Source organism: Grus americana, chromosome 2 (assembly GCF_028858705.1).
Source record: "Grus americana isolate bGruAme1 chromosome 2, bGruAme1.mat, whole genome shotgun sequence".
In the NCBI taxonomy this organism is placed as follows: domain Eukaryota; kingdom Metazoa; phylum Chordata; class Aves; order Gruiformes; family Gruidae; genus Grus; species Grus americana.
In genome coordinates, this window is record NC_072853.1 from 35,210,105 (window position 1) to 35,235,980 (window position 25,876).

Consider the following 25,876-nt stretch of genomic DNA (forward strand, 5'->3'; position numbering starts at 1 on the left):
TGCTGTTTTTCCATATTTGTCCATGTCAAAAACATATTCCATTTGAAATAATGATCTAAAATATTTCCTATATGGTAACATATGTCAGTTGTACAAGTCCTTTCTTTTATAGTTAATAGGATTGATGCGTTTTACTCTTTATGCTGGAACTTGGATGAGTTGTCCAAAACTTAATTTCTGTTGTGTCCAAGGTTATAGAAATACTCATTTGTGAATCTCATTGTGTTTCCTGGTGTACATAACATTGTGGCTTATGAAATCATTAAAATCCAGTATTTTGGCTAGGCAACTGTATTACTTAGTACATGAAAGACTGAGGCTGCAAGATATAAAAAGTTTAGTTTGATGTCTTTGCACTGTTACCTTTGTGTTTTTCTATGCTGCATAAATATTCATAGAAAAAACTCCCTACATTTAACTATTTATTTAACTATCTTCACTAGCCATTTAGGCTTCCATTGTTTTATTTTACATTTTGGTTATTAGCTTCCAAAAATGAATGAACCTGACACACTGAAGTGTATTATTTAGGCTAAGTGAAAATGGCAGATCCACTTCTTAAATAAGATGTTATTGTTTTCCCAAAAGCAATACAGTCTTATTTAAAATGTGGAAAATAAATTACAATTATGTTTGTTCTTTTTTTTTTTTTTTTAGGTCATGTTTACTGGAGACAATATTCCTGTTCATCCTCATGTTTATAGCAATGGTCATATCTGTTTATCCATTCTAACAGAAGATTGGTCTCCAGCTCTCTCAGTGCAATCTGTTTGTCTTAGCATTATTAGCATGCTTTCCAGCTGCAAAGAAAAGGTATGGGCTTTTTTAGCATTGTTGGAGTAGAATAAGTAAAAGTTAATAGTTTTCTACTTTGCAAAGTGAGATTTTCATTTCTCAAATTGTTAAATAGGCAGAACTACTATATCTATGTTTCTACCACTGAAAAAATACTAAGCTAGAACTGCAAAATAAACAGTGCAGTAAGTACTTTGTCACTGTTTTCATGGTAACCTGCTCATATATCATTATTGGAAAAGAGGAGTGAATGGAACACTTCTGGTTGTACTAATTGTGAAGTTCAGTCATGTTTTAGTACAATTCTTTGTAAATTGAATCTGTCTCTAAAGGCAGTGCAAAATGACTGTTGAAGTGTCTTTAATGCAGATGCTTGTAAGGCTTTGAAGCTCTACTATTTCAGTGATCTTGATAATTCTCATTTTGGGAAATTAAATGGCGTTAAGCTGCTTTTGTGGTTGCAGATGAGTGGCACTGATACATCAGACCTTTTTTTTTTGTGAAGAGACTACCTTTTTACTCTGCACCATTTCTTTTGCAGTGGAATATCTGTGGAAGTTAGATGTGGTCAGAGCTTGTACATCCAAACACACGTGCTATCCAAACGTGCCTATTTGTCACATCCTAATCAGTCGTAGTCATGTGTATGCAGTAGAAAAACACCTCCAAAATGGCTTTGTGTTGTATCCTATGACTTTGATTTTGCATAATGCTAACACTTATGAAGAAACCTGAAGAATATGAAGTATTGATCGTATATAGATGTTTGTTGAAGTTCATTTTTTCCAATTACTCCAAGCTGAGACTTATGGATGTGAATTGGATCTAATATATCAGAATTAGAGTCCAAACTGCAAAGGAATTTCATTTGGTTTTTTTGAACAACAGCTGTTCCTTTCTTGTGGGTTGTTTTCTTTTATTTATTTCTCTCCCTATCTGTCTCCAAAACTGGTATTTTTCATTAATTTTTTGTTTGGGAGTATCTCCAGTAAGAATTGTGTCCTGGATCCTTAAGAGATTTTTCTTGACAAAAGTCTAGTGCTGCCTGTTGCCTCATTTTCACTGCATTCATGTGGTAGCCTTTCATAAGCTTATTAAATAGCTCATGTATTACAATATGAGGATTGTTTGATTATTTGTAGGTCTTTTCTTCTGTTGCAGAGGCGACCTCCAGATAACTCATTTTATGTAAGAACGTGTAACAAGAATCCAAAGAAAACAAAATGGTGGTATCATGGTAAGTATTTAACTAGGACCAGGAATTAGAAGGTTTTTTTCAGGCTGATGGCAATTAAAATGTAGGAAAGTAGGATACATGCATTTAAAGTCTTAAACTTTTTTTTTTAATTTCAAAAAGTTATTAAAATCTTGTTTGTGAGATACTCTACTGTGATTTTTTTTATATATATATATCACATTTTAATAATTCCTTATGGAAATTTAAACAGCACAGATTTATATGTTTTAAATTGTAGGATTGAATTTGAACAAAAGTTCTTGTAAACTGTATTAGTCCATGACAAGTCTTAAGTTTGGGGTTAGGGAACGTCCATAATGAAACTAGGTTTAACCCTAAACCCAGGGGTTTTGTTGTTGTTGGTAACGCTTTAAGAGCTTTTATGATGATTAAAAGATGCCTATATCTTTGTAAACAGCTATGTGTTTTAATAGACTTCCACTGTTAATCAGAATTTCTAATGTGGGATAGTTGGCTGACTTAAAGGTTCTTAAGAACTAGTAGTCAATAATACAGTAATAAGATTCTACATGTACATGATAAACCCCCAAACAAACAAACAAAACAAAACCCACCCTAAAATTGCTACATATAGTACTATAGTGTCTGCAGTGCTAGTGTTGTGTTGGTTTGATTTTTGGGGTTTTTGTGTGTGTTTGTTCTTTCCATGTGCTCTCTGTCTGGATTTATGCTGTGTGGTTTCTTTCTTCTGCCTTAACATTTGTCATCCTTTTCCCAGAGCTGGGGTTGGCTGTGTGTGCTTGTCTTATCTGCTCCATTGGTGAGGAAAGAATGGAGAGGGTAGAAACAGGCTATGCTTTTCTCTCCTTTCTTGTTGGGCAATACTTTCTTTGCTTTCCCTAGGAAAATACTGTACAAATGGTAGTTATTGGAAGCCTGTGCATTTTGGGAAGGGATGTGTTAGAGCAGGTAATACTGTGTGCTAGGATGGTACAGGAGGAGTTGATCCCATCACTACCTTTCACTGAAGGCTCTATCATAAGACATCCTCTGTTTTTCACTGCCTCCCCACCTCAGAACATGCTCTGTCCCCTATGTGAAATAAGACCAGGTATTTTGAGACAGTGGGAGTTAATGACTGGAGAGGCAAATGCCGAAGCCTTCATCCTTAGATTCTTAAAAGCCTGTGGATGCCTTAACAAGAAAAACTTAAGTTTCATAATACTTACTGAGACCCATGGTCTCTGTTCCATATGGTAATGGAACAGAATGAAACTCTGTTTCTCATAATACTCTAATAGTATCTCTAAAACAAGGTGACTTCAATTACAGTAAGAGGAGTGCTGTATGTCATGGGATTAAGAGGTATTTAAGAAATTCAGGACTGTTTATCGTGTGGTTTTACATTATGTTGTTTTTAAAATTTACTCCAAGAATAATAATCCTATTGCCTGCAAGACTGGATTTTTTATCTTCACCAGATTATTCAGTAGTTGCTTTCTCTTCTCTTTCTGTTTTTGCACTCTTGTAATGTGTTTGGTGCTTCTCCATTTCTAGTTTTGCTTTCTCTTTATTAGCAATTTTGGGAGACTTTTTATTAACTATTTTTATTATCACTTGTTAGTTATTTTTGAAGAGAAACAAGTAAAGTTTCATTTATTTGATTTATCTTGTGATTAAAATATGTTCTGCCTACATCGACTTTGTACTAGTCTCATTTTGATTCAGGATTGTCTATCAAGGAGAACAGTCTGCTGATACTACTTTGATTTCTTATTCATGAAATTCAGTTTGAGTTAAACTAGTGAAACACCAAATAAGCATGAAAAGAAATGTGGGTTATCTGACTCTGCAAGTTGCTATATAATTGTGACTCAAAACTATCAAGCTGCTTACAGTCCACTGAACAAGTCATTTAATTACTTTCAAGTAACTAAGCAATGGCTGTTTTCTGAAAGTCAGAAAACCCTACACCTCCCCAAATTCAGAGGAACCTAAAAACCAACCTGAGGCAAGACAAAGCAAGTCAGTTCACTTAAATAACTCATACTGTTTTACTTTGTAATATTTTCTTTTTTTAACTTCTTTTTTAAGTACTAATTATGAGAAGTTCATTGGACTTTTCCCTCCACCATTAAATTCTTACATTAAAAATAAAACATGCCTGATGTCCGTTGAACAAAAATTCTCTTAAATGCTAGAGGGTTTTTCCTTCAAGTTTTGTGTGTCACTTGCTCCTTCTCTCAGTTACAAGTAATTTTGTTTCTCTTCTTTGGACATAAAACATGACTGCCAAGGCATGGTCTTTAAATTTTCAGTGTTTTCTTAATGGGATTGAAGAAATGGTGGCTTATACTAGAATGAGAAGTGTAGCTTGCCTGCTAATTTTAACTACGTCTCTCTGGAAAGGAACTGTCTTCAATGTTATATACACCTGAAAAGATTTACAAGCCCTTAGAAAAGGTGGTTCTGTCATCTTCATTTTCTGCTCCTGCTTCAACTAAAGTATCACATAGCTAATCTTGTAGTTGAACCACTTAGGGCTGGGTAAATTAGGGGAGAAAAAACAATCCCAACCAAGAAAGAAAACTAGGTGTTCAAGGATAACTGTTGGGTGAAATAAATGCCAGTCCTAATACAAGAACATGTGGAGGGAGAGGCAGAGTGGTTCACAGAATCATAGAATGATTTGGGTTGGAAGGGACCTCAAAGATCATCTTGTTACAACCCCGCTGCCCCTTCTGTTGTCAGCTAGCCATTGGACTGGTTTAGCTTTAATGTGAAATTTAATCCCTGTGTTTTGAAGAGAAAGGAGGAAGACTGTCACCACTCTTAATATATGCATTCGAAGGAACCTTTTTTTTTTTCTACTGAGTGCCTGCAATATATTTGGCTGGGAGCAAATAGTGCATGGTTGGGAGCTGATGTAAAGCAAACCAATATGAACACAGGGATAAAGTGCACTTTGAGATCTATGTAAACATGTGTCTCTGTGCATTTAATCTCTTATTTCATCCCTGCCCCAACAAAGCAACATATTCCATAAGCAGAGTTATGGAGCCTTGTTTGCTACAAACAAACAGATGTCTTCACAAGCCCTGTTTCAAAACTTCTGATCTTTGATAACTAAAAATATTTAGACTGTCTGCCCTACCCAGTGTCTGCTTCAACTTTACATTGAATTTCATGTTGAATTTCAATCTGAGAGTTGATCATGTTGTGTTAAAGACAGAGGAGGATCTTCAGATACAGTTTTCTTGGGTATCCAGGCTGAAATTGGTTTCATAAAGCTGTTGCCTGGCTTTGGTGTTGTCAGGAGGTAGATTTTTGTGAAAAAAAAAAAAAAAAAAAAAAAAAAAAAAAAAGAGGGCGATGGTGTTTGTTTTCAACCAGCAACTCCTTATTGCTTTTGGGTTTGGGGAGGGTTTTTTGTTTGTTTGTTTTTGAGGTTTGTTTTTTTTAAGTAGGAAGTGTTTTCTTTGGTATTTGGCCTAAACTTTTAGTACAGAGTTTAAATACCCCTTCCATCTTTCTTGCATCCTTGTCCAATCTTTTTTACATGTACAGTACCCTACTATCAAAATTAAGAGCTGTTTTACATGTAATAGTATGGATGACATAATGTTTTCCAGTGAGAATGTAGAATTGTTCACTGCTACTTTATACATCCTAAATCTGTAAACAGTAAAAATACTGTTTCTGAGGCTACATTTTCTAGGTGTGCGAAGTTACAAGTAAGCGCATTAAAAATAACCAGACAGTAAGTTTGCTTTCTCTTAACAAGCTTAATATTCACTGTTACCAGATGCAAATATACTACAGGTTGATGTGTGGAAGAGACAATTTAAAAGGAAGAGCTTTCACAGACAAATATTTACTTTCATATTGATCATAATGCAGAAGAGATTGGCATAGAATATGTTTTTTTGTTACATGTTCTGACTAGTCACAGTATGTAAAATTTGGTGAATGTAAGTTATTTCTAGGTTTAAGTTTTTGGGATTATAGAATTAACCTCTTATTTTTGCATAATTGTCAGCTATAGTTCGTGTTGATCCTTGAGAAATAAATAAATATATATGTATGTATAAAGGGTTGAGAATGCATCAGGAGAAGCCCACTCTGCCAGCTCTCATCACTATATATTTCTTATAAAAGGATTTCTCTATTCGGTGACTGGTGTGGACCTGCTGTACTTCAGTGGGGCAAAATGTTAAGCATATTTGGTCTTTCATTTTCCAGATGAGTGGCTTTCTAAATATCGAGTGTGGACATTACTGTCCTTTTAATGGAATCTTTGCTAATACTAATGCTTGGGGGTGTATGTGTATTTCAGAAGTTTTACGTGTGATATTATCTTCTTTTTTTCTTGAGTCATTATTGAACAAAACCACAGAATTATTCAATCGCCGTATTTCCGCTGCATGTTACTGTCTATGCTGGGAGTTGTTTCTGCATACAGCACCTTGCTAATTTGGACATAGAATGTTTATATGTTTTCCATAAATGCTCTTCTTTTATTTTAAAGATGACACATGTTGATGCCACCATTTTGTGATCCTCGTAGCAGAAGATAGTCCTACTGAGAAAATGAGCACTTTGATCATTCAGTCTTTGAACTTTAACCTTTGACTGGAAGTGACCTATAGGCAATGAAGACTACTTCCTTTGACTGCATTTTTACTAGTGTGCATTCTGGGCGCATGTTGATCGCTGGTTCAGTCCATGCAACTGACATGCTTTTATTAGTCATACAGTATTAATGCAGGTGTCCAGAAATGTCAGAATAATTCCATTATTTTTATTTTAAGCTTTTGGAAGAATTCCAGGTCTTCATATATTGTGCAATAACACTGAGCTCCTTGGCGGTTTTGGTGCATCCATTGCCGGCAATGGACATTGTACCAGGGAAAGGTTTTGCTCCTGCCACAAAAAAGATTGATGCATGACAGACCTTATGAAAGTTTCGGATATATTTGGATTAGAAGCAAGGGATCTACCATTACCTTAAAAGCCACCCCATTCTTTTATATTTGGATTCTATGCACTGTGATCACAAAACTAGCAGCATGAGTTAACATGCTTAGCTGAAGGACTGTAATAAGATCATTGCATATTTATTAAATTGTTTATCTGCTGTCAAATTGTTTTGACATGGAAGGTTTTTCAAGTGACATTGGCAGAGAGGTACAATGTTATCCCTATGGTGAAATAAAACTACTTTTTGTATATAGTTATTCATATCTCTGAAGCAAAGGTATGAGTAATTTAGGGTATGAGTGATTTAATCAAGAATTTATTTTGGAGATAGGAGAGGATGGCAGTGATATAACTGAACTTGCTGCAGTCCGTAATTGGGCTTGTAATTTGTACTTTCGAGCTTTTTCCAAATAGATTGCACAGTTATTTCCTGCTAGCCATCAGCATGAGCCCTACTGCCTACACCAATATTTCATTTATTTATGTGTTTGAAAGCAATCCATATAACATTTTTTGTTTGCATTCACTGTTTCTTTTGTTGTTGTATGTCATGTTTGAATGTTACAAAACTATTTTGATTGAAAAGCTTTGTCAGAAGATATTTTCATGTAAATTATTTCTTTATCTTGTAAGCATCATCTTGTCTTTTAATCCTGTACTATAAAAAGAAAAAAAAAAATACATTTTTGAGAGAGGCTTAATGTTTTGACAAAAAAGTGTGGACCTTCTTATTTAAGTTTAGACTAAAGTATATTTTCTTAACTTGCTTGTCCCACGCAGCCATACCAATTTTTTTTCCAGGCTTTTACTTCACCAAAAAAGGGGAAAAAGCCTAAAATCAGATTGACATTTTTCTATGGAGCAACATTTATTGAAATGATAGTTGTTCTCACCACTCTGTAATATTTTGATACTGCAATTAGGTTGTCTTTTTAGGAAGCACTTTTATAAACTTAATACCTTTACACATATGCAAAATTTCTATAACTTTTTTTTACTGTTGCCTTATTGTTGCACTCAAAAAAAAAAAAAATCCAAGCGATTAATGCATGAATGTCTAAATCAAGTAACTACTTGATTTAAAAACAAACAAAAGCCAAAAAACACCCCCCAAGACCCAAACCCAACCCAGAATAAATAACTACAATAACAAACAGAAAATTGGCTGAAAATAGTGATTTTTTTTTTTTTTACTGCTGTATGATAACTGACAAGTTTTATAGCCTTGTACATACTTCTCTGTTACCTAATGTTTAAAACATTTTAAAAAAAAGTATAGATGCTTTACTCAGGGTGGATAGAGTTCAGATGGATTTGCTTCAGAGAAGTATTTTGTACAGCAACTGAGTTATGGATATTGCCAGTGAAGTGAGGCTACAATATACTTCAGGAACTGCTATTTTTTCTACTGTATTGAAAATATCTCTTGGCCTTTAAAACTCAATGGTAAAATCTAGCTTTGGATATAAATTTGATGTGTGTGTGTATATTTTCACAATGAGCCTTTAAAACATAGAATTCAGTTTCTTTAAGAGCCAAAAATAATAATTTTAAGCAAATGAAATAGTTCTGCTCCTAACTTTGTTTAGCAAAATTTTGTTGTTGTGAGTTAAACTGGTTGTTTTTTGAAATGGTCCATATGAAAGAGCAGTAATCTGATACTCAATCTGTATATTCGTGTTAACTGCTCTGTATTGATTGAAACGATTGCCACATCTTTGAGAAATTCATGTATGAATGGTTCACATAACGGATCCTATCAAATAGTCCGCAGGAAAGAGATCTTATTGTGACACAAGGTAATGTCTCTGAAGAAATGATTCAAGTTCATCTTCTCAGATTCATGTATCTTTTCATATGGTGGCTTGTTCTACTACAATACATGATTTCAGAGAAGCTTTATGACATACTGTATGTATTTTGTTGAAGATGGGTGTTGGTAGTGCAAAGCATTATACATTTTATTGACCTGTGCTATCACATGGACTACAATGAAGTTAACCAAATTTATGCTGCTCTTTAATAACCCCTCCTATAATAGATAAAAAAAATGCAAGGTAGATTAGGAGAGAATGTACCTCAGGTCTTTTAGTTTACAGTAGAAGTGTCTCCATTGGTTCTCTTGTAGATCTGTGGGTAAGTTCACCTGTATACAGAGGGCCAAGACAAAGCCTATGTACCACTCAAGCCCTCAAAATAATGCAACTATTCTGACAATGCTACGATGTCCTGAAATAGGGCTTGAATTAGATGAAGGTGGTGCCATCCTTTCCGTAGGGTGACCCTGTGTATGTAACTTTCTTTCATTTGGAATTCCTCACATGAAATGGTTACAGAATTGGCTTGAAACGATCCTGCTTTTATTTTGTGTCAATGTTCATGTTGTTAAACACTTTTGTTTTGTGTTTAGTGTCTTTATACTATAACACAATAAATTCTTGTTTTAAAATAGATTACTACCCTTGAATGGAAATACGTGTGGACCTTTTCATGGTGGAGTGCAGAAGCACTGTTCCTTACATTCAGCTCTCTTGAGACAAAGCTGTCAGTAATTCCAAAATGCTATGAGGGATATCAAGGGAGGAATTTGGATACTAGTGAGATGTTTCCTCTCTTCTACAGAGTGTATCTGTTATGACAGCTGAAGGAAATAGTTTCTTTATTAAAAAAAAAAATCACTAAGATGTGCTTTCATTTCGCATAGATCATCATATAGTTCCTTATCATGGTTCTTTGCTGTTTGACAAACACTTCAAATATTGAATGAGGAGTTTCAAATGCAGGATTCTTGTTTGCTTGCAGTGGTGGGAAGTGAGTTTCTGTTGCTTTGTTAGCATATGTCAGGACTGTTAAAACTTCTGCTGCTTCATATCAATAATTGCTTTCATTTTTTAATGATTTTTCATTCAAGAGGTGATGGCTTCTGTTTCGGAAAAAAGTAAGGCACTTTATACCTAAAAACCCCCTATTTTTGTGAAAAAGTAAGTTTTTAAATTCATATATGATATGTTATGAATGCTGTTCTGGATCTTTGATTTTTAGTTATTACTGTATTTGAAAGTCTGAAAAATAGAGTTCACATCTCGGGTTTTAAAGGTATGGTTTAAGGACACCATAAAATTTGCTATGTCAATAATTAAATTTTAAAGAACAGATTAAACAAATGTGTCAGAGAGGGTTTAAACAGAATTGATAATAAGACTTTCCAGTCCTGTTCATGGTGATTTCTTTTTTTGTATATGTAAATATTTATTAAAATGAATGATGTTTTAAAAACAGGGGAGGAAACAGCCTGTGGCACTCATGTTTCTTAGAACATGTCCTGTTGATATTAAAAGCTTTGCAGTAGTGCAGGTATATAATTTCTAGCTTTGTTGGGGGGGGTAGCCAGTATAGCTTTTTATCTCCTTTGGTAAACCAATTCAGCATTATGTTGTGCTGGCACACTCACAGATCCTGATCATTCTAAAAAATTAGGTTTGAACAAACTTTCTTTTAAAACCAGTTACTTTTAGTCCAAATCAGTCAATCCAGTTTGGATTTGCTCTCATGATGAGTGATACCTGAACAGTTGAGTGTTGAAGTGGATAAGGGGAATTAAGTGATATTCCAGCTGTAGCTATGCAGCAGGGCGGGAAGAGAGACTCGGGATTTGGTTTGTGTGCCAGGTGCTTGTTGGCCTGTTGTTTCCAGGACTTCTACGAACTTTCCAAACCATCAGGCTTCAAAATACCTTAATAAAAATTGAAAAGTAGAAACATCATGAGCCTTCTTTTATTATATTCAGAAATACAAATTTGAAAATACTTAGCCACTGTCCTTATTTCATTTTGCTGATAATAGCAATGCAAGATATTCTGTTCACTTGACATATTTTCCCCCCCTTCTCCAGATTTTAAGTACTTATTAAAGTAGCATTTGAAGGGTTTTGTCCAGTTGATTCAATTGAAGAAATTATCTCTAGAGCTACTTAAAGTGAGTGGTTTTTAAATTACAAAGCAAGAACGTTTTCTGTTCCTGTAGTTCCAAAGTAATTGCTGTCATGAAGTAGCTTTCTTAGAAACCTGTATGGGTTTCATTCAGATAATTGTTTTGTATTTTAAAAAGCAAAAACTAAATGCAGAACCAATTGATCAGGCAGTGTGTGATACCAGTGTAGAGATCAGATTTATGAGCCTCTGTCCACAGTTTCTTTAGAGTAATACTCCATAGGAGCTCTTAAGGTGTGTGTCAGTGACAGTAGGTTAGATTGTGTTTAACGCCCTTCGGTTTACATACCTGCTATCTGCAAGTGTAACTTTGTCTTTTGAGGTGTCATTTTCCTCTTGAGTTCTGCTGGTGAAAGAGCTGCTTACAAGAGACTCTGCTTTTCTGGAATAGGAATTCAGTGAAAGACTGAAAACCACAATGATAGCCTCAGAGAAAGATGTTACAATCTAAAATCCTGTAACTGACCACAGTTGCTTTCCTCATGCTGATCTGTCTTTTGGTATTTAAAATCTCCGCGATAAGACTTTAAAACTTCTGTCTTGTCTTCAGCAGGTGGGATCCTATTGTCTTGAGCGCTTTCTGCCAAGTAGGTCAGTGTTAAATCTGTTCAGATGAACATTCTGGGCCCTTCTCTTCCAGGACTACAATATATTATCTGGATGGTGTCAATTCAGTTCTCCAGGGCGTTTTATCCTTAGAGATAAAATCAAGCAGGGTTCCTGCTATTCAGTGTCTTCTCTTAGTTTACTGCTGCTGAAAAGAAGGAATTTCTACTACTCCTCCTTCCTTTTCAGCCTCAGGATTCACATTCCTACCTTGCATCTAGCTTTATTGTCCGAGGCTGTACTGAGATGATTTTGCTTGTTAAACCAGTAGGAAACTGACTTGAGAAGAAGGTGGAAATTTTTCTTCTCAGTTAGCAAATAGAATCAGCTTGCTGCATAATGAAGAGTTTCAGAGCTAGTGCAAGAAATGGCAGGGATTGTGCAGCTTGGGTTTGGGAGGTGATGGCTGAAACCTGATTCATACCTTAGACTTTTCTGCATAATGTAAAGGACTAGAAACCTTTTTTTATGCAGAAGCTGGGTTATGTGCTATGAGAGGTTTGAGAGCTGGAGGTCTGGACCGCTTATGACAGTCTATGGCAGGGGATTCTCCTGTCTGTTGTAACTCTTTTTTGGGAAAATTCTGAAGGTGTTCCAAAGCCTTCGAGTGATTTGTTATCTCCTCATTTAGATGCCTTGAGTTTCTGTGCCCAGGATTTTTTTGGTTGGCTTTTGAGATTTTGGTTTTTTTAAAACAGCAAGGCTGCTAGCATTGCTCTATGTAGATATTTTTCATTAAGTTTTTATCAGACCAACGTTGTTAAACCTTAGTCAGATATAGAGTTACAGATTCAGTGAAGCTGCTCAGAAAATGCCCAGTTATTTTCCAAAAGGAAGGCAATCATGTTACAAATCAAGTGTTCTGGAGATTCGATAGAAAGCGAAATGTTGTACAGGCATCTTCTAATACAGAAAACACTTGAGACAGAAGCCTCGGATACAGATCTCACTTGTCTGTTCTATACTTAAAGAACAGGACTCGTGCACTGTGGTGTAGGAGATTTTTCAAGACAGACCCACACTGTTCCTCATCTCACCTGTTCCTCTGAAGGTCTTGTTCAAAAGACAGATGAAATCTGATTTTGATTTCTATTTATTTGTACTAGGTCAGTAAAGACTGTGTGACAGCTGTCATTCTGACCAGTGATGAAGAGTGAATAGCTCTTCACTATCTTATTCTTTAAACTGTCCATATGTCTACAGAAAACATCAGTAGCTATATTTCATATGCACAAAATAAAGTACACCTTTATTGAGTATAGATGATATATTAAAGATTAGTACTCTGAAAGTAGCAGTGTAGGAAGTATACATCACTAAGTGAACAGGTCACAAAGACTGATAAAGCTCCCAGTCTCCAGATGATTTAGAGTATATCAAGTCTGAAGTCCTGATTTACATAAGGGTTTGAGTTTACAGGGGAGAAGAGAAATTGGAGGCATGACTTTGCACTGATGTGTTTTGTATCACACTGAGTTTTGGACTATAAATCTTTTTTAATCTCTTATATATCTCTGCATTATCGTATGCCCCAAGCAGTAACTTCTGTCTTAAGCATCATGCTGGAGTAACAGGTGACTTCAGCTTACACAAGTAATAGTCCAGACAATCCTGTGTTGGGAATGATCTTCTAAACGCTCCTGCAAATTGTGTTGACTAACAGATTGAGGATGCCATGTGGAGATAAGCTATGCTCATAAAGTGGAGTGGGAGAGAGAAACGAGAGGGCGAACAACCAGTTCTTGAAGATTAAGTTTGGGAGATTTCTGAAGATTCTCCGAGAATCAGTGGCTGGTGGCATGATGTTTTGGCTTTATTTTTTTTAAAGAGGACATCAGTAATTGCACCAAGCTGTAATTCTTATTTTGTGAAGTTCTTCAAAAGTGGAAGAGGGCAAATGCAATGTAACTACGGCCATGATGCAACTGAAGGGTCAAGGTCCTGTATGAAAACCAGTATCAGAGTTTGCTGGGATGTGCTATGCTAAGAAAAAACTACTGGTCCAATCAGACTTTACAACTCAGAGGATGGATAGCCCTCTCCATGAACCGAGGTAATAATAGGTTTCATTTTGCCTTTGCAATAATTTTTCCAGAAATCCTAGTAAACTGGGAGCCAAGTAGACTTCATACTGTGCCTGATCAGAGATTCTGAAGTCTTGCGGGTGAAAAATAGACCTGGTATGATGCTTTGCTGTGTGTTTTTTGTAATTCTGAGTGTTCCTTCTGTTAGCTTCCATCCTTCTTTTAGTGTGTAGGAATAGACCTGAATCATATCTGGACATTACTCATGTCTTTCTGGTATCTCAGGTACTACTAGGGAATGCTATATAGAAAAGTTTGTGATTCTTTTCCATAAAAACTTCTCTGAATAGTTCTTAGGCTCATCTAAATATGTCATCTACTTCTCTACTTTTCTCATCAGCTACTTCATAATGTTGGGGGTTTTAAACTAATTTCTATGCAACAGTTTTTGAAAGTGAACGTTATAAAGGTTTACCATTTGGATGTTGATATGAATTGTCATTTTATCCAGAAGGCAAGTTTCTTTATGCTAGTGACTGTAGCATGCAATATAGTAGGGCTTAGGTTTTCCTGAATGACTTCTGAAATGTAAGTCCATCTGAACTTTTTATCCAGTATTGGACGTGTCTGCATAAATATGACAAAGAGTTGTCTTGTGCCAGCCAGCCCAGTCTGGAGCATCCCTCCCTGCACCTCATGTTTAATGTATTGGGGTTCTCTTTGGAGTAAACCAAAGATCTAATTGGAAAATTTGTGGTGATCTCTGCATAAGCCAATTCCATACTGTTTTGTGGCGAGATGTTTTTCTATACATTTCAAGGCAGCTGTTAATGCACTTTGCTTGATTTTGAGTAAAGGGCCCTGTCGCTGTTAGAGTTTGTCACAAGGTAAAGCATTTACTTAATTCTTTCTTATATTTACAGAGTAGTATTGCAGGATTTGGCCTCTGGAAAGGAGTCCTACTTCATGGTCTGCACCAGAACGCTGCTGCTTTCTGTCATGGAGCTTTATTTCTTGGTTTTGGTCTCCACAGTAGTTTTATGTGTAGGTACATTCTAAGGGTGGTTAATAAATCTTGCTTTGGCTGGGCATTAATCAGGGTTGATTTTAGTATATATCTATCTTGATATGTAATATTTTACCTTCCTTGATAAAGTATCAAGTCCCTTATTATAGCTTTTCATTTTAAAAGTGCAGGTTTCTATCAACTTCTACATTTTCATTCTTTTTTTCTAAAAAGTAAAGATAATGCATTAAAAATAATCTGGAGAAAAGGAAGTGAGAATGTGATCACTCGTGTCTTGAAGTAGAAACTTACAGGCTGCTTCCCTCCAAATTTGGATTTTGTTATCTAAGGTGTTTTTTTCTGTTTAATATTTTTTCTTTTATCAAATGTATATATAAAACAATAATATACTGAGTTCCATAGTGAGCTGTAGGTGTAGTGAGGAAACTAATTTAAAAATCTTGGGATGGCTTTTGTCTGACAGTGCCTTGTGGATTGCTTATGTTTTATCTTAATATGGCTTTGAAGGATCAAAACACTTTCAGTTTCGCTAACTTCTGTGAAGGCATGTGAGCACTGCACTTGTTTAAATTTTCTGAGAAATTGCAAAATGTTGATATCTGTCAGACATTCCCTTTTTAAGCACTTTTAATTGCTGTTCATGTAGTAGATTAGTATTATTATCTTGTTAAATGATCACTGAACTCCTCAAATTGTGTGGGGATTTGCTCTTGCTTAAATTGTCAAATTCAGCAGTGCTCAATCATAAAAACCCTAATGCTTATGGTAAATTATTGGATGGGTAGGAAAGGTCTGACCTAATTAAGTGCTTTACAGCAACATTTTAGTAGAAATATCCAGTTAGTGCATTTGTGTCAATTCTCAAAATATCCTAGAACTCCTATAAACCCCAAGCTCCCATTGCCCTGGCATAGCTAGCACATAATTGCAAAAGATGATTTGGTGATGATGCAGGACAAGGTTTGTTTTTTGTTTTTTTTTTTTTATTAATAGGAGAATGTTGTGCTGATTGTTTATTTAAAAAAAGTAAATTACAATGTTTGAACTGCAAAATTGTTTTACAATTATAATTACAATTGTATTACGCCTTCACATAGCAGTAGAATTTAGTTCAGCTATTTTTGTCAGATTACATGCATGACAATATTTGTGCTTCATTACTGCTAGGAACTTTAAATTTTTTTTAGCAGTCCCCAAAAAAACCTGACTAAGGGTTGGGGACTTAATTTTGACAGGATTGTGAGGTAGGTGGAGACGCATAGATTCTGTATTTTCAACCCATGTAATACCTACTGTTTACTCAGGAACAGTTCATGTGTTTTGAAGCTGTGTGTTGCTGCTGTCCCTAGAAGTAGCACGTGTCTAGTTACTCTAAGAGCTGTCACTTAAAAAATTGGGCAAACTGAGACTGGAGCTAGTGTGCTGGCAGGAGATAGTACAAACGGCAAATTGGAGGCATCAGTACTCCTCTAAAAACGAACATCATTTGAGTGACAGTGCTGCTGGCTGTCCTTGCTTTTATTGTTTCCGTTCATGAGATTCTATACTTAGGAGCACGTGTAGGCAATGCTTTAGTGTTGTTCCTATTGACTATGATAAGCCTTTATGTCATTTACTGATTCATGTTTACTAGTAAGTTCTGAAGCTTTTTTTTTTTCAGGGAGGAAGCCTTTTTCTGTATGGACAGCTTGCATAATGCTGTGTACAGCGAATTTCTGTCTTCTGCTTGCTGTTTGACTCCATGTATGTCTAAGATAGTCCTTGTTCCAAGAGAAGAATCATTTAAAACTTAGTAATTTAATATAAGTTTAACTTTCTGTATAATTTTATAATCTTGCCTGATTTTTTTTACTTCTGCAAAATGGTAAAACTTCAAGTCCTTTTCAACTTGTTGCAGAGTTTTTCCATTGCCCTGCAATAAAAGGAGTATTTTAAGAGGGTTAGACTTTGTTTGCCTTAGCTGCCCTGGTGTGGTATGGAATATAAGATTGTTAGTGAAGTACACAACACGTGTTGTAGCAGTGTAACTTACAGAGCTGGGTGGAAAAGCAAATGAACCATGCAAAATGGAAAGCACCTTTCTACTGATTCAGTTCTCTCCAGACTAGTTGTGTCCTTTTACAAGAAAAAAATCTTTTTCCATATTTAAAAGGCCTGATCCCTGCTTTCTCTGCGACCCAGTCAGTTACAGTCTGCTACATGTAAAGTTGTCAACAGGTACGATTAGGTACAGTCTCTCACCAGCACAACTGTGCCAATAAATGTACCTAGTATTGACACTGATGTACAGCCAGACCAGTGCTGTTCCTAATGTAGTGTTGTGTTTGAAGTGTGCTGCTGTAATGTGTGCCTGCAGTGAGAGGCACTAAATGTGAGTCCAAAGCACTTCAAGATGGGTGTGATGCTCTCATACAACACTGTTAATGAAAATAGCATCGTGTCTGGACTTGTTTGAAGGCCTTTTTATGTAGTCAGAATGCTATCAGTAAAACAAAACCCAAACAAAAAAAAAAACCAACCTAGGCTTGTAAACAGGAATTTAATCTTATAGAATCTATTGCTGCTTTGGCCTGTAATTACACTTTGGCTTTCCCATACTTCTCTCCTGAGTAAAGCCAGTGTATTCTCATGAAGTAGCAAAGCCCAGTAATGCAAAAGTGGGCCATTCCTAAATGTCTGACTGTGCGCTTTGTAATGGAAAACTGATATGCCGTGTTCTCCAGGTTGGTACCTCTGCTATTATTCTTGCTAATTCATCAAACTGTAGTTACGTTTGTCTTCATTGCCTGTAGTTGTGCAATTTGAAGCCCATGATTGACCTGAATTATCTGAGTTTTCTTCTAAAATTCCGTGGTCTGTGTTTTACAGGAGTAATCCAAACCTAGATTTTTCTAAATGTGAAAAACACATAGGAAATGAGAAGTTTCCTGCGTTCAACATAGATGATGGACTTGTGTGTATTGAATAACTGTGCATACACACACAGAGAAGTTTATACAGTTACTATGCATACTAACTAGATAGGCATAAATATGCATAATCACATTTTCTGTAGTTGTAAGAAGGAGAGATGACAGTACAGAAAGTTCTTACAGTTCCTTGTGTTGAAAATAAATGGAAAATGATGGAAATAGCTGACACAAAATCAGTCATGCCATTATAACACAAAACAAATGTGCAGATTAAAACTAGAGACTTAGGGCTAGCTTTTCTGCAGTTTTGGATACATGAACTAGGATAATGAATAATGTGAATTTTTCTGAATGTGTAATAAAATTCCCAATATTTACTATAAAATAATTTACCAGTATAACTTTTAAATTTTGCTAGCATTATTAAAAGGGTAAAGCTTTTACTTAGTCAAGGCTTTTACCATTGCCAGCGCTGATGTGCGAGAGCAATGAGAGCAAATAATTTCAGGGGAATACAATTCTACCTGCAAAGCAATCTGAATTTGGGTCAGTGGGCCAACAAATAAAGAAATGGTTTTGATACCTTGATGATAACAGACCTAGATTTAAGCCGGTAGTTGCAAAATCAGCACATCGTTGGATTCACTTTGGTGTGTTCTGAAAAAATGGTACTTGTAAAGGAGATGAGGACCTAGAGGTTGCACAATGTCCTTATACCAACAGTAATTTGAAGGGATGGGAAAGGTGGAATATATGCTGACAAGAGCAAGTTCTAGTTCACTTCATTTAGATTCTTGAAGTGGCTGTGTGATTCATCTGATTTAGGGACGCATTTTGGACATGAATCATGAAAGATAATGTGTTAACATGAGTTGTTCGGTGCTCGTGAGTCTTCACTGGAGCATAGGGAATAAATTGTTTCCATTACCTGAGAAAACTCTGTATAGTATTTACTGGTAAGTTTGTTGTATCTTGGTTTGTTCGTGTGTCTCATTCTGTGTACTGCATAAGGTGATAAATTGGTTTAGTCACTTGTATGACATGCATTGTAGTCACAAATCTACTTTCATAGTCACAGTTCTGCACCGGTGAGACTGGGGAGAGAGTGGTGTGATTAGACTTAGATTTATTAATAATACTAGAGTTTAATAAAATATAGTCCCAAACTCCTGGCTTTTGCTTTTCTAATAGCTTTTAGTTATTGGAAAAATATTATTTAAAAAATTAAGTGACCCATTCTACTGGTATTAAGCTATTAGAGGCTTTCGTTCAGTTGAATGACTATAATATAAATAATGCATTATCCACCTTCCTATTGGTATATTATGAGCGCTCTGTATCAGCTTAATTACTCTTTCAACTTCAGTATCAAAATATTATCAAAGTTCTTTAATATACATTTTAAAAGTACAGCTAAAAGGAAACTTTATCAAACCCTGGAACAAACAGATTGCTGGAAGAGGTGGTGAAATCTCCATCCGTGGAGATTTTCAGAAGTAAACTGAGCAACCTGCTAACTCCAGAGTCAGATCTAGCTTTAAAGTTGGACCTTCTTTGAGGAGGTGGGGAGGGTGGTGGAGCAGATGACCTTCAGAGGCCCTTTCCAACCAACTTTTCTGTTTCTAATATATTGATTTACAAGCAGGCTCCTGCTTCTGTGGTTCTGTCAGTCTCCTCCTTGTTAAATACATCACTGTGCATTTTGTTTGGGGAGTTTTTGATTTTTTTTTTGTTGCACCAATGTGTAATGAGAGGTGGAAATTAATTTATTGATGACTTTTTTTAAAAAACCCTACAATTCTAATAGTAAAATTTATCAATAAAATTTAAAATATTTTGATTTTTTTGCAAGTCAGCTTGAAAGTGCCAATTTATTTTTTCTGAATCTGAGGTTAAAAATGACAAGGCCAAGTGTCTTCAAGCGTCCTGCACTTGTGTATACAGACCAAATGGAATTACTCTGTTTCCTTTCCCCCAGTTAGGCATTTGTGCAGGCGCTTAGGCATGAGTGTGGGGTTTTTTTTTTTCTTCCTCTTTGTTTTCAAACCGCGTACTGAATTAACAACTTACTGAAACTAGATTGTATTGGGCAAGTCATGACACTCCCACTGTGTGCTAATGGAGTCGAGCAGATGAGTACATACAAACTATGCATCTCATTTTCCAAAATCGAGTAGTTTTTAGTTTCTACTAAGCTGCTCGTACTGGAGGTACTGACTAGCCTTTATCCCGTATCTCAACAGTAGGAGCAAAACCCACAAAAAGTACAGCACATCTAAAGAGTGGCTTGTAATGCAACTTACTTCATGTATGTAAAACTCCAATCATATAGGAAACTTATTAAAAAGCAAAACACTATCATGGACTTAAAGCGATTATAAAGTATTTGATCCTTTGTTTTATAACTGGGCAAAATTAGATCCAGAAGTCATCAGTGTATTTAAAATAGATACAGTAAGTTTTCAGATAAAATTTGCTCTTTTGTATTCAGTTTTTTCAGCTATGTGCCGTTTGCTGCACAGAATGTAGATTGTTATGAGACCTCTCTGAGTTGATACATATATTTCAAGAGATGTTTTTAAACTAAGCTTTTAGCTGTGTAGTAAAGCAATATTATAAATGTGTTAGGTATTGAAATAATAGCAAAGACTGGAGATTTTAGAGGCTTGTTGGAATTATATCTGTTGCAGAAAGTTCAGAAAACCTCCCTTGTAATCTGATGCTGATATTCATTGAACGCATTTTTCTGCTGGGTACACCCATACTAAGTATATGCTATACTATAAGGTTGTTCTTCAAACAGTAAGTAGAGTAAAAAATAAAATTTGTTGTAAGTAAATAATAATAAAAAAACCCCACAAACTTTTATAGACAACATCATCATGATTCAGCATCTGAAATCTGAATGAACTTTTGCAGAAACTTGTAGTAGCCTTATGAAAAGTACTCACATTATTATCCATTGCTAAATTGTATCAGAAGAATACCTAAGAAATTGTATTATACTGTGTGCTTCTATGCTAAGTTCTTAAATGAAATGAATTAAGGGGTAAGGAATCTCAGAAACCGAAAACTAAACAACGGAGGAATGAGAAGAGGATGACGACAAGCCAGCACGGCTGAATACAGGGTATGTATAAAACTCTTAGCAAATGCTGAGTTCCCAAAGTGTGTTTAAACAAGTTGTAAATGTCATGTTAGTGTTCTGTTAGTATGAATAAAACCTTGCTATCACTTAGATACTCCTAATACAGCCCTGCCACTGAGTGCCATTACGTGTATTTGGTGTGGAAATTATTGTCTACAATATACAAGCTTACTACCAAAATTCACCTGAGCTGTGCACTATTAGAGCGTGTCTACACCACGAGCGCTTGGGGATCCTGTCAGGCTGCTCCTTTTTGCTCAGTTTTCATACTGATCCACCACTTGGTTTCAAGTCGTGATTTAAAAAAAAAAAAAAAATCTTAGGGAATAACAGATACTGGAGGAAATAGGATCAGGAATGAATCCAGAGTTCATATCTTACATCTGTTGGGTTTTAAATTACATTTGCTATATCTAATAGCAATATCTAACTCTCATAGCTGTCATTAAAATTGCCTAGTAAAGAGATACAGGCATCTTTCCCCCCAAAAAACAAACTGGTTTTGTTTCTAAGCCTGAAGAGTTTTGTTACTGCAGTCCTGTACTTCAGGTAGGAAATTCGTTGCTTCAAGTTCTGATGCTTCTACCTGCCTTTGTTGTGGATTTAAAAAAAATCCTAGTTTGTCTTACCTAGCAAATAATTACTTGAGCCAATCAAGAAAGCAGATTGTTACAAATTAAGTTAGGTGGATTGTGGATTAAACTTGGAAGCCGCCTTTTTTTTTTAGTGAACAATAAACTTTTGACTACTTTGAGATAAAGAATTTGAATGTTATCTTCTTAGTGCTAAAGATGGTCAGAAATTAATTTCTTTGATTTTTGCCCTCCTTTAATTCTTCTATTAATTTCTAATTTAATGGAAGACTTCAGGAAACTATTTAGCCTTTAATCTCAATTTTGCATATCCCTAACTCTGACTGTTAAATGCTTCATGGTGTTTTGTTTTTTTTTTTAATTATTATTTTATTATTTCTTCTGTCCAGCTCCGCCTTCTATAGGGGACGTGCAAAAACACCTGAAAGCTGGCAACAGGATAAATCTTTGATGATAGCAGAACCATAGGCACTGAAACAGGGCTGTCAAAGAAAAAAAAAATTATTTAGCTGAGCCCTGGCAATGTGTAAGGAGGGTTTTGCAGCCGCCCTGAGGAGAAAAAAAAAATAAAATCAAGCCAGTTGTCTGTTGTACTGTATTCTGTGTTACTGCAAGCTATTATTTTCTTTTTCCGTGCACTAAGCCTCGCTATTTTACTCCTTACAGCTTAATCTCTTGTAGAGAGGAAGAAACATCTGCCACCGGTGCAAGACAGCGGCTTGCGGGAAACAGCCAGTAGGGGTCAGAAAACACGAGAAACGGAGAGAGGGAAGGAGAAAAAAAAATTAAAAAAAAAATAATAAAAATCTTACAAAGCTATTTACAAAAATGAAATAACCTCCCCTTGCTGCTCGTCTCGTAGCACCCAGTTGAGGACCGGGGGACCTCGGGGGGGGACGGGTCGGGGGTTCCCCACTCGACGGTGCCGAGGCCGCTCCGCCTCGCCCACGCGCGGGAACTGCCTCGGCACCGTCGGGGAGGTGCTTACCCCCCCCCCCGCCCCGCCCCGGTTCGTGGGGTAAGGGGAGCCCGGGGAGCCACGGGCCCCGCCGCGGCGGAGGGAGGGAGGGAGGGCAAGCGGACGCCGCGGAGCAGGGTCCTTCGCCGGCGCTAGAGGCGCTGCGCTCCGCCTCACCGGGCCGGGAAAGGGACGCGGACGGGGCCATTCGTACAGCGGGAGCGGGGGGGAGCAAGACCCGGACGCGGGGCCGGGAACCCCTCCGAGGGGTGGCGGGGAGCGGCGGGGGCGGCCGCGGAGAGGCGGAGGAGGATGGCGGAGAGGGGGGGCGGGCGGCTCCGAGGCGGGGCGGTGGCGACGGTGGGAGGGTGAGGTGGTGGGGGGGGCGGAGTGGTTGGGGCCGCCGGCGGCCGCCGCGGCGGCGGGGTCAGTTCTCTTTAGTGTTTGCCGATGTTGGAGGCGTCTCCAAAGTGTCCCCGGGAAGCAGGTAACCGGGCCCGCGGGGGGCGGCCCTGCGCCCCGCCGCCGGACGGGGAGGCCGCGGGACGGGGGGAAGCCGTGCAGGGCCAAGCCGGAGGGGAGGGGGCTGCTTCAGCCATGATGTCCGAGTCCCCGTCCCGTCTCCCTTCTCCTCCTCCCGCCGGGGCGAGGGCTCCGTTGACCCCTCGCCGCCCCCCACCTCCTCGGGGCCGGGCAGGCGCTTCTGCGCCACGGCGCTGCCGGCCCGCTCCGGCTCCGGCGGGGGGCAGCGGTGGAGGAGTCACCAACCCCGCCATCCGCCCGGGGCCCCCGCCCGCCTCCTCCGCCCCTCAGCGGGTGGCTGGGGGCGGGCAGGGGCACAGGTGGGCCGCCCCAGCGCCGCCGCCTTCGGGGCCCGCGGAGGAGCCCCCGCAGCAGCTCCGCACGCACACGCGCCGAGTCCGGTTGCTGGTGGCGGCCGTTGCGCCAAGGCTGGGCCGCGGCCGGCGGGGCCGGGCCGTGCGGTGGGGCTGGGCTCGGCAGGGACCGCGCCGGGCCTGCCCTGCCTCAGACCTCGGGAAGTAGTTGGGTGCGACCTGAACTTGCCCCTCGTCCTTTGGCACGCCCCGGCCCGGCGTGCCCTTTCGGGCTCGGCCGCGCCGGGAGGAGGTGCGCGGCCTCGGGGGCGCTCCGTGGCAGCTCGCCGCCGGCGGGGCGGGGGGCGTCGGGCGTCGGGCATTCATTGCTCGCCCGGTCAGCGGCCCGGACCCCGCAGCACGGCCACCGCGTTTTTCAGCGCCGTGTTAATCGCCCTCGCTTTGCGCATCTTGCGCTGCCCCCAAACTTCGGACAGGGCCCGAAACTTCGCCGGCAGGACCGGGCTTTCCCGCTCCCAAAATGGATGTCGGCGTCTCTTCCACGAAGCGATGGGCAGTGGAGCGGTTTGCCGGCCTTCGCCCGGGACGAGGGCTTCGGGGCTGCCGTTGAGGTGGGGGTGGGACCCGGGGAGACGCCGCTGTTGGACGGCCTGGCCCAGGCGGTGGCGGCGGCATTTTCCAGGTGTTCGGGTCTCCTGTGGGAGAAAGTTCATCTCGGTCGCAGCAGGGCCTGGAAGTCACAGCCATGCTCTCCTGGGACAGCGTGGGCTGCTTGGGGCGCCCTGGGAGGGCGAGTCCTGCAGTGGAGCTGTTGGCCTTGTGCTCGGGGTCCCACCCGCCAAGCCAGTGATACCCAAGGAAAATATTTCCCCACAGTACATCTGCCTGGTGTTGCCTTACGGCCAGCAAGCTGTTTCTGTGGATACTAAGATGTAAGCTTCTCGGGCCATGCTTGGAATGCTCCCCCTGCAACTGCCATGGTACTAAAAAAAGTTTATATTATACAAAAGAGTAGGTGAATTGTTGTCGTTGTAGCCCACAGTACTGAGGAATGTGCACGAATAACCATGGTGTTGCAAGGCACGAGTGAGACTATTTGCTCTGCTGTAACTAGGTGTAGTTGCATTGTGCTTCTGTAAGCAAGCATATATTGCTATATCTGGCTAGTGGCATCAAGCTGTGCAGGAGTAAGGTCTTCCTGAGCTGTGTGGTAATTCCAGGTTAGCAGTCTACGCCAGTATAATAATATTAATGTATTTAAGCAATTTACTAAATACAGGGAGGTTTTGTACAGGTTTTGTTGTGACATTGCTGCCTATAAACAGTGCCAGGCTGACAGTTTTCTGAATAAAATCTTTTTTCTAGAAAGCCAGCAGCAGCATAAGATTTCCAGTACTGATTTCCAGCAACTGATCTTGGCTTTGCCCTAGAAAAACTCCTGGAGAGAGAGACTTCAGCTCTTGCCTGTCTTTGCTAAGATTCCTATTGCTGACAACTAGGAACAGGACTGAGACTGCCTGCTTGTTCATAGTTTTTGAGAGGAAGGGGCAGTTCAGATTTTCTTTGCTTTGCAAAGAACTTTTCAGTGATGTTGTTCAGCTTTAGCAGAAATCATCCAGCGTGGGTTCACTTCAGGCTGTAGTCTGGAGGCCGAAGTCTTTATATATCTTTTTGCCAGTTTAAGCTACCTTGTCCCCCAAAATTACGTGAAAATAATAAATTTGAACAATCTTACATCCTGAATTGTGAAAGTAGTTTGTAAAGGAACTCCTTGATTTTACTTGCAGGAAAACCTGATCAGGGGTGATTTAATCACAGAACCATAGAATGGTTTGGGTTGGAAGGGACCTTTAAAGGTCATCTAGTCCAACCCCTCTGCAATGAGCAAGGACATCTTCACCTAGATCAGGTTGCTCAGAGCCCCATCCAGCCTGATCTTGAATGTTTCCAGGGATGGGGCATCTACCACCTCTCTGGGCAACCTGTTCCACTGTTTCACCACCCTCACTGTAAAAAAAAACTTCTTCCTTATACCTACTCTGAATCTACCCTCTTTTAGTTTAAAACTGTTACACCTTGTGCTATCATAACAGGCCCTACTAAAAAGTTTATCCCCATCTTTGACTTAACCAAGTTTAAATAGGCACTTAACTCAATCAGCCCCTTCCTTGGGGGCAAATATTTGGGCTTGATTTTCCTACACAAGTTTATAAACATAACTGCACTGTAATCCTAGTTTACATTGGTGTGAATGTGGGAAGTGAATCAAATACTATGTGTTTTATTTGTAAAGTGTTGTGAAAAGTGACCTTGGGAAGGTTAGGCAACAGGCTGTAGTGAAGCAGATCCTCCGATTCCAAGACTGTTTCTCCAACCATTAGGAAAGCTGCACCTGTCATGCTCTATCTAGACAGTTTGTTTTGGACCTGCCCAAAATACATGGCTATTGATTTGTCAGTCTTTGAAAAGACTGAATAAACTCTCATCAATTATGTCCAGTCCGTCAGCCCAAAATACATCTTATAATACCATACCATTGGAGAGCAGGCCTTATAAAGTGTGTGGGGTTTAGTGCCAATTTTTTTTTTGATGTATGCTTCATAAATCACATGTATACATGTGCACAGATTTTCTCCCATTGGAGAGTCAAGTATGTGCTTCCTCTCATGGGTCACACTGAGGTGGTGGGGAAGGACCTAACTGCATCTTTTCAGGATAACTGCAACAATGTAACTTCTGTTAATAAGCCACCAAAGCTTCACTTTTCCTTCCCCTGCTTACATTGATTTCCTATCAGCAACAGCAAGATC

At 38.8% G+C, this 25,876-nt stretch overlaps 2 protein-coding genes across 13 annotated transcripts in view; both read left to right on the forward strand.

Moving 5' to 3' along the window:
• Window positions 1-22,083, forward strand: part of UBE2W (ubiquitin conjugating enzyme E2 W) — a 48,206-nt gene extending 26,123 nt beyond the window's left edge. For 4 of the 9 annotated variants that reach the window (XM_054814818.1, XM_054814824.1, XM_054814822.1 and 1 more), the window contains exons 4-5: window positions 658-813; window positions 1,957-3,690. In XM_054814818.1, the coding sequence (XP_054670793.1) occupies window positions 658-813; window positions 1,957-2,061 (261 nt within the window). In that variant the 3' untranslated portion in view covers window positions 2,062-3,690. Of the gene's footprint in view, window positions 1-657; window positions 814-1,937; window positions 3,691-6,521; window positions 9,441-21,938 lie in introns of those variants that run through there. The other 5 variants (XR_008575675.1, XR_008575674.1, XM_054814820.1 and 2 more) reach the window with 5 other exon arrangements.
• A 512-nt stretch (window positions 22,084-22,595) lies between these two features.
• STAU2 (staufen double-stranded RNA binding protein 2) overlaps window positions 22,596-25,876 on the forward strand; it is a 178,009-nt gene continuing 174,728 nt past the window's right edge. For 2 of the 4 annotated variants that reach the window (XM_054814528.1, XM_054814529.1), the window contains exon 1: window positions 22,614-22,717. The gene's annotated coding sequence lies outside the window, so the exon portion shown is untranslated. Of the gene's footprint in view, window positions 22,718-25,876 lie in introns of all 4 variants that reach the window. The other 2 variants (XM_054814527.1, XM_054814524.1) reach the window with 2 other exon arrangements.